The following is a 9264-nucleotide window of genomic DNA, read 5'->3' on the forward strand; positions in this document are numbered from 1 at the left end:
CCAAGATCGTGAGGCGGGGTCTGGTGACTTATAAATGTGGGCTGCCAAGTGCGAGCCACCCTGACCCGGCCCCGAAAGTTGGTAGTCATCTTCTCGTAGCTCATATGCGTGGCCAATATCAGGTAACGTGGACGGGGCATGTGACGGGAGGTCGGTGGCGTCGGTCTTCTGGCACGAAGCGGATGGGATGCAGGCATCACGCAGATCTCAGTCGGTGTCTCTGCATCAAATTCCTAGATACATGCGGTTATTGGCTCGATTGGGACGTGATCATGTTTTTTTTGTGCGCTAAACGCCTAGACATTGTTTTCGTATCGCAAATACTGCCCGGGAGGCGGGGAGGGAGTGAAAAAGATGGCAGGCGGACAGTGTCACCAACACAACACGACGTCACGACCCCGTAGCGGACATTGGGCCGTCGGGCACCCGTAGCGGGCAGCGCACATGCCGTGGTTGCTTGGAACGGAAGCGTTGGATCATTCCTTGCTTGGTTCACTTCGCTCGTGTCACCTGCGTATTGGGTGGCTTAACACTGGCAAAAGCCTAGAGCTAGATCTGCAAAAGCCTAGAGCTCCATCTATTGGGATCATGTGACCGAGGAGGGGGGCAGATGCGAGTCGGCACTCGACACCACAGAAAAACTTCGGCCTTCTTTAGTTTAAAAAAGAATTATAAAAAATTTCAGATTCTCCATCACATTAAATATTGCGGTGTATGCATGGAGCATCAAATATAAATAAAAATGATAACTAATTACACAGTTTACTTATAATTTGTAAGACGAATCTTTTAAGCCTAATTAGTTTATAATTAAATAATATTTGTTAAATTCAAACGAAAGTGCTACAATATCTATTGTGCAGAAAAATTTTTGGAAGGGCCTTCGCAACACTCCTGTTTTGTTTGCCGTTAGTAATGGCTAAACGAGCAAGTCAAATTTGTCGTCTCAGCGACATGAGCGATTCATCAGACTGAGAACATGATTGGTTAATGGTCAAAATTCAGTTATCACAAAACTTAGACAGGTTAAGTTTTTTTTACTACCATTTGGTTTGCTATCAAAGTTTGATAACATCTCATATCTGATTTCAAATTTATAGCAAATATTTTGTCCAATTTTTAGCCATTTTTGTTGCTAAATTTTTGGCAACCAAGCATGTCCTCAATTCCGTATATTGAGAGGATCGATTGAGAAAACAAATTTTCAAACATAACAAATGGGTCCTGCAGCGGATTGATAAAACCTTATATCCTCTCTATACGTGGACTCAGTCACACTCAGAGCATGTTTTTTTTAACCTATTTCTCTCTTTTTATATGTATATACTTGCTCTGTCGCTAAATATCTATCGTTAGAAATGACTTTGACTAAATATTTATTAAAAATATTAATATTTATAGTATGTATTTAGTACCATTGGAGAGATATTTTAATCTATTTAAAAAAATTATTCAAAGATATAAATATTATACGTATTTTCTAAAAATTGAGTTAAACTTATGACACGAACACTAACGTCGATAGATATTAAGGGGGTGTTTGAGACTGCTCTGCTCCATGTTTTTTAACTCTGTTCCATGTTTTTAGCCAAACAGTTTTAGCTCTATGCACTCAGTTTGAGAAAAAATGATGGAGTTGTGAGAACAGCTAAGAAGGTACCCCATCCGTCTAAAAAAATATCGTTTTAGAATTTCAGACATCTTATTTGATTATTCGTCTTATTTAAATTTTTTACATAAATATTATATATTTTGTTAAGACTTATTTTATCATTAGAGATACTTTACTAATGATTTCTTTATTTTATAATTTATATAAAATTTTTGAATAAGACGAACGGTCAAACATAATGTTTAAAAGTAAAAAACGTTGCTTTTTTTTGGATAGGGGGAGTATTCTACAAACTTCAGTTTTTTGGAGTTGCTAGTTGTTGAATAAGTCTTAAACAATTTTTAATGGAAAGTGGGTTGCTCTTTTAGGAAAAAAGGAGCGTCCTGTCGCGAACGGGTAAAAGTTCCATGGCACGAGCTGTGTGCCTGTCTCTCGTGGCTTCTCGTTGGAAAAGTGCCGAACCATGGCTCTTGCTGGAAAAGCGCCGAACCAGACGGCTACGACGGAAGGAACTGTTCGTGTGTTTGGTTGGGGTTTGGATGGATTGGGTTGGATCCAATCTAGTTTTTGGGACGGAGCCAATCCAAAAGAGTGTTTGGTTGCACTTTGATTTTGGGGACAGACTGTCGATGAAAGCTAGTCGGCAGTCTACCTTGGGGTATACCCACGGTAGTAGTTTATCGGTAGACGGTGCGCAAACTACGAACTCGATGGTGACGCAAGACACGGACAAGCTTTTTATCCAGGTTCGGCCGCCGAGTTGGCGTAATACCTACGTCCTGCGTCTGGTTGTATTGGATTGTGTTGAGAGAATCTGATCTATCCTAGGGGGGTCCCTTGCCCCTCCTTATATAGTCCGGAGGGCAAGGTTACAGATCTGAAAACTAATCCTAGTCGGTTACAATTGTCATAGATAGTTCGATATCAATTCCTATTCTAACCGATTAGAATCCTGCTTGATCTTCACGGCTTGTTCCCTTGCGCGAAACTCCAAGCTGTCGGATCAAACTTTGAGCTTGTCTCGTAATGGGCCAAGTCTCCTGGCCCAAGTCTAGCCGTAAGAGTATAGGGGTTTATACCCCCACAGCTAGTCTCCGAGCACCATGTATTGTGAAGTAACGCGCCATCTTGAGCTTCTTCGACCAATGAAATTTTGATATCTTCAATCAGCATGAAATTCACCTAGACCCCTGGCGCCGCCCATGTTGGAGACGGAGCGGCTCCGTTCAGTGTTTGGTTGAAGGAATTCAGTGTTTGGTGAACATCAACCCAGCTGGAGCGGCTCCATCCGCCAGATTTTGACGGACGAGTCCAACCCGCATCTGAGAGGAATATTCCACTCTGAAGTCAATCCAACCCTCCCATCCTCCAACCAAACAGCCACGGGAACGGGTTCGCTCCAACCCGGCTCGCCCCGCTCTCCAACCAAACACACGGTATATTTCGAATGTGAAAAATTGAATAGTGAATCTGGTCCGGAAGAATTCCTCAATACCCCGGAAACGAACGGCCCGCCCTAGATTGGGACTCGGCATCAGATGTTGGAAAAGCGCCGAGCCATGACTCTTCTTGTTGGAAAAGCGCCGAAACCAGATTGGGAGTCTGGTAGTACTCCAGTTTACTGAATTTCAGACAGACAACGACACCTTGCCATGGCAGTCCATTAGAGAACCGGTGCACCACCAACGCAAGCGAACAGATTTGTTAGGCTTTCTTTGTTTCACGCAGAAACTCCCTCCATCCCAAAAAGAGCGTCGTTTTAGAATTTTAGATATCTTGTTTGATCATCCGTCTTATTCAAAATTTTTACATAAATATTATTTATTTTGTTAAGACGTATTTTACCACTAGAGATACTTTACTAATGATTTATTTATTTTATAATTTACATAAAATTTTTGAATAAAACGAACGGTCAAACACGAAGTAAAAAACGTCACTCTTTTTGGGACGGAGGGAGTACACTCCACCGTCTATCATATCGAATATTTAAACACATATATAAAATATTAAATATAAACTATTTACTAAACTAAAAATATAGCTAGAAAATAATTTCCAAGATAGATCTTTTGAACTTATTTAGTCCATAATTGGATACTAATTATCAAATAAGACAAAAAAACTATCTATTAAACTTTAACACTCCAACCAAACACCCCCCTTAGCCTCAGGCCTTATTTAGTTACACCCAAAATACAAAATTTTTTCAAGATTCCTCACCATATCGAATCTTAAGACATATGCAAGGAGCATTAAATATAGATAAAAAATAATTAGTTACACAATTTGTATGTAATTTGCAAGACAAATCTTTTGAGCCTAGTTAGTTCATGGTTGGACAATAATTTCTAATACAAACAAAAGTGCTACAATAACCAAAAACATTTTACTCGGGACTAAGGCATGGTTTAGTTTCTAAAAATTTTCAAGATTCCAAATCACATCGAATCTTGTATGGAGCATTAAATATAGATGAAAAAACTAATTACACAATTTGTTTGTAATTTATGAGACGAATCTTTTGAGCCTAGTTAGTTCATGATTAGAGAATAATTGTCAAATACAAATGAAAGTGATATAGTAGCTAAATTAAAAAAAAATTAGGATCTCAATAAGACCTAAAAATGGTAGTCCATGTAGGTCAGGAGTAGTTGAGACATAAGGTTTCACAACGGTAGTCCATCCTACCCACCCTACATACGTACATGTACCTTGTAGCTTTTGTCCTTCGCTGCTTTTCTCCGCTATCTGGGCCTTTCTCCGCTGTCTGGACCTTAGCAGGCCCTTCACTTTGCTGCTTTTCTCCAATCAGTTTGAACCGTACCAGGCCAAACGCTTGCTCTACTAGTTTCTCAGGATACACTGACAGACTACGAGGCTACCATTCCACGCGAGATGGACAACAAGTGCAAACGTGTCACTCAAGGCTACAGTACACTGGTGCGTTGTGCAGCGCAGCCATGGTGGCGCTGAGTCTCAGGCAGCAAAAAGGAAAGACCAAAAAGCTCAAAATGGCATCAACATTGCTATAATCGACTCAGGGAGTACATATAAGGCTACAAACACAAGTACCACAAGATCTGCGTAGGCAGAGACTCAAACTGCCAGCCCTGTATGAAAATTCTAATAATACAATCCTTCAAGGTGAACGACAAAGGTATATTCCGTTTATTGGAACTCAAATTCCGTAATGAAATGTGACCACGAATAATGACGAACCCAACTATGAGTATGCTCCCCCGTGGATATTCTTTGCCAACCGCAGGGCAGTTTAGGCCTTGGTTTTCTTGGGCACGGCCAGGCGCTCCCGGAAATCATCCTCCATGAGCACCAAGCCGTCCTTCAGGACGATCTTGGGCTCCCACCCCAGAACTTCCTTTGCCTTTGTGATGTCAGGCTTCCTCTGGCGGGGATCATCAGGAGTGTTCTCGGTCATCGTCACTGTTACATCTGGGTTGATCAACTGCAAAGGTAAGTAGGCACGTCAGTTACCAGTCAAGATTTACCAAGCTCTGGAAGAAGAAAGCATTGCAATTATATAGAATCCAACTTACCTCCTTCACATTCTCAGCAAGTTCCAGCATGGTGAATTCACCTGCGGCACGAGTTACAACCATTTAGCAGAAAGATGGGACCCAACTTGGTTACCACAGGAATGTTTATACGATAACACAGATGGAGCAGCTCACTGTGTAGCAACAAAAGTGAAAATACGGATGGATTTTTTTAGGCAAAAGACAGATGGATTTTACCTGGGTTCCCCAAGTTAATCGGCCCAGTGTTGTTTCCATTCATCAGCTTAATAAGACCATCAACCTGCAATGAATGGTATAGTTGATATAATGCACTGATAGGGTTCTGACCAACAGCAAACCAATTGAGAATGCAGTGTTAGACAAACCATATCGGCAACATAGCAGAAGCTCCTAGTCTGTGTTCCGGGCCTCTGGACAGTCAGGGGTTCACCACTACAAGATTGTGAAAAGATTAGCTGCCAAAACTATCTAGCAGTAGCTGGGAAGAAAATAAAAGAAATACAACAAGCATTACCGCACAGCCTGAGCAATGAAGTTGCTAACAACACGGCCATCATCAATGTTCATCCTAGGCCCATAGGTGTTGAAAATCCTGGCAATTCGGATTTCTACAGCCATAGATGATAAATATTGTTAAGGACAAATCATAAGCCCAGATTTATCACATACTAACCAAGAGGGCTATGGGCTAATATTGAAGTTTAAGTGCAAGATGAAGTATTACCAATGCCATGCTGCCTGTGATAGTCGAACATCAGCGTCTCTGCTACACGCTTACCCTCATCATAACAGCTCCTGACACCTGATAGAGAGAAAAAAAAAAGTTAAATAAAAACCGTAAGAGAACTTGAAAGATAATTTATGAAGAACAAAGCAAATATATTTAAATTGTCAGATGAACAAATTTACCAATTGGGTTAACATTGCCCCAGTATGCCTCGGTTTGAGGATGCTCAAGCGGATCACCATAAACTTCAGAGGTGGATGTCAACAAAATCCTGCAATTCAAAGTAAATTCTGTAATTTTGTTTTTCACATGAGGCACGAATCAATGGCATGATGAACACTGACCTAGCTCCAACTCTCTTTGCAAGTCCCAGCATGTTGAGGGTACCAATGACATTGGTCTTGATGGTCTGTTTCAGACAATTACGAACACCAATATCAGGAAATTTCAGTTAAAAACTATGAAACAATATACCGCCTCTTACAGAGCAGAGAACTAGCATACCTTAACAGGATTGTGCTTGTAGAAGATTGGTGAAGCAGGGCAAGCAAGGTGGTAGATTTGGTCAACCTCCACAAGAAGCGGCTGGGTGACATCTAAAACAGATAGAAAGAATTTACAGAATAAGTGCCTAACTCATGAGGAAGCACATATATACTAATTAAAAAAGGAACAACTGAGAAGAGTGATTTGTTAGACGGCTTTCCCATGAGGACACAAAACTATTAATTTGAGTGCATGATCTGTTCCATCACTACATTTTAATGATCAGCAATGAAGTTACACCACCAGTGTCAGAAATTAACTTGAATGGCATGCTTGCACTCCAAATATGAGTTGCCAACAGTAAGTTACAAATCAACAGTAAATGGACAACTAAGAGCAGAAGAAATAAAATTCGCTCAAGAGACAACTCAGGACATGCATTGACTATATGATACAATAAATTTGGTACTTAAATTGCATTGACTAACCATGATTCAATTGCTTTCAAAAAGACGAAAATAAATACAGATACCAAGTGAGAGAGTATACTAGTCAACAACTAGGGCTTCAATAATAATTTATAAACTATTAACGGCATTGAACAAACAACATAGGACTTGTTAGGACAAACACAGAGACAACATAAACAAACAAATAGCAGTTTATTTGTCATTGACTATCCAGGATACTTTCAGGATCCTCTAAAAGACAAGACTTAAAATATCTTAAGCATGCATAGCTAACTAGTTATTTACCATGACGGATGAACTCAAATCTTGGGTGGCCGATCCACTTCTTCAGGTTGTCTTTTGAACCAGTGAAAAGGTTATCAGCAACAATGACCTGAACGTAAAGGAGCGAAGTCAAGATCCAAAATATCTGCAAGACAAGACCCAAAGCAAGGACCCTAGAATCCAATGGTTGCACAACCCCCTCAAACCAAGTGTAGAATGAAACAACTCTACAGTAATTAGCCCAATGGCACTCCTCATGATTACCTGAAACTATGTCAGGAAGCTGAAAATGAAGTACCAGTAAACAAGATCTCTAAAGCATTGGCACTAGATCTCTGTGATTTCTCAAATTCCCAATCAGATCCACGAAACAAACATTCAGGACTATAGCAGTGCCATAGCTTATATTAAGCTCTACAGAGTAATGCAAGCAGTCCCGCTGGATCTCACTGAGTTCAGTGATCTCTCACATTAGCAACCAGATCCACAGAAGTACCCAACACTGAAGCAAAGCTTCCAGCTAAAGTTGTACACAGCAACTGCGCACATGATGCAAAATGTGACTCCACGGAGATCTGGCACAATTATCTCCAACTCACGTCCCTTTCACGTGGATCTGGACCCACTCAGTTCCTGGTGTTATCACTCAGATGAGATCTAGACGGCCACCATCAAAATGGATTTGGCCCAACAGCCCGATCCCGCAAAACAAGCAACGCAATGATACGGGATCTCGTCCGGGGCGCACGTACCTCGTGCTTCTCGTTCTCCATGAGCTTGTCTACGAGGTGCGAGCCGATGAAGCCCGCCCCACCGGTGACGAGGATCCGCAGGTTAGCCTGGATCAAACAGCAAATTGGCACCGATAATCAGGATCCGGACCACGCCAACAGGACCCAGACCTCGCGGCGAGTGAGACAGAGATCCAGCGTCGAGATGAGATCGCGCTCTCACCTGGAAGAACTTGGAGAAGCGGAGGGGCGAGGGGGTGGGCGGCGGGCGGGTGGAGATGTGCTCGCCGTTGCTGCCATTGGTCTCCTTCTGCGCCATCGCGTGGAGCACCTGGTCCGACCAGATCCAAACCAGATCACACGTCAGAGATAGTATCACACACCGGAACGAGACGAGGTCAGACGATCGCGCGATTGCAGCAAGCAACGAGAAGCGTGAGGAGGCGAAGAAGAGGGCGCGGCGCTCACCGAGCAGCTGGCTCTGGGGATTGGTCTCGGCTTGCTTGGCACGGACACGAGGAACGGGCGGTTTGAATCGGATTAGACTGGGGCGGACGAGGAGGAGGTGCCTCCAGATCTGAGTCGTATTTATAGAGCCCGCGCTTCACACACACCCGCACCCGAACAGAGATCCAGCAGATGCAGTGCCGGCAGGCAGGCAAGAGGCAGTCGGTCAGGGCCTTGCTCTCTTGCACCACCACACCACCACCGACTGCTGCTGCTAGCCTAATACCGCTACCAACCGGGCTAATCAACCAATCTAAATCAGATCTCACCACCACCCGACTCCACAAATTAATTCCTCCCCTTTTTCGATCTGGTTGCCAATAAGAAACCAGTAATAATCCGTGCAGGGGGGGTGGCGCGACGAGGCGGAGCAAGGAGCAGACATTTGCGCTTCTAATGGAAGCAAAGGTGCTGGTGCCGGTGCCCCCGCGCGCGAGATTCCAACGAGTGCCGCGTGCGATCGATGGCGACAGCGCAGCGCGTCCGGACCTGGACGCCCCGTCCCGCTCCCGCACACCGCCACCGTCACCGCGCGATCTTTGTTTACTACCGCGATTAGGCAAGCGTTAGGTGCGCGGACTATGGAGTGCTCGGCGATCGGCCGAGGCGGGGGGTGGGGATCGGGTGGCTGGCAGGTGGGGCCTCGAGGCATTGACTTCCGTGGGACGACGGCGGGTCCATATGAGGTTCACGAGCGCGGCCGCGGGGGCTTCTGGTTCTGGCGCGCGGTCGCCGGCCCGCGCGCCGGATTGTTCCGACCGAGCCGATGCGCTGTTGGGCGGGGGCGGACCCGGTACGTGCTGTCGGGTACGGAGCAGGGGAGGGTGCGGTGGCTGGCTCCGTGCTGCAGACGTGGTGGCGACTCGTTGCTTGCGACATACTCCGGCGCATGAGAGCATCATGAGCCGTAGCCCGTAGATAGGTGACC

The 9264-nt window shown here is 44.2% G+C and overlaps 1 protein-coding gene across 1 annotated transcript; it reads right to left on the reverse strand.

Moving 5' to 3' along the window:
* LOC110435896 (UDP-glucuronic acid decarboxylase 6) lies at positions 4611-8863 on the reverse strand. Its single transcript, XM_021461997.1, has 13 exons — positions 8298-8863; positions 8053-8160; positions 7851-7937; positions 7120-7207; positions 6383-6474; positions 6223-6287; positions 6061-6149; positions 5876-5953; positions 5666-5759; positions 5517-5583; positions 5368-5431; positions 5170-5210; positions 4611-5078 (listed from the first exon to the last, which is right to left on the reverse strand). The coding sequence occupies exons 2-13, from the start codon at positions 8146-8148 to the stop codon at positions 4887-4889; spliced, it is 1053 nt and encodes a 350-aa protein (XP_021317672.1). The 5' UTR covers positions 8149-8160; positions 8298-8863; the 3' UTR covers positions 4611-4886.

Source organism: Sorghum bicolor, chromosome 1, assembly GCF_000003195.3.
Source record: "Sorghum bicolor cultivar BTx623 chromosome 1, Sorghum_bicolor_NCBIv3, whole genome shotgun sequence".
NCBI lineage: Eukaryota > Viridiplantae > Streptophyta > Magnoliopsida > Poales > Poaceae > Sorghum > Sorghum bicolor.

Bases quoted from the DNA above. Each gene is read 5' to 3' on its own strand.
- LOC110435896 (XM_021461997.1), bottom strand. From the start codon at position 8,148: ATGGCGCAGAAGGAGACCAATGGCAGCAACGGCGAGCACATCTCCACC. The intron at 7,938-8,052 runs GTGAGAGCGCGA...TGTTTGATCCAG, and splicing joins GCTTCTCCAAGTTCTTCCAG to GCTAACCTGCGGATCCTCGT. The intron at 7,208-7,850 runs GTACGTGCGCCC...CTTTACGTTCAG, and splicing joins TGGAGAACGAGAAGCACGAG to GTCATTGTTGCTGATAACCT.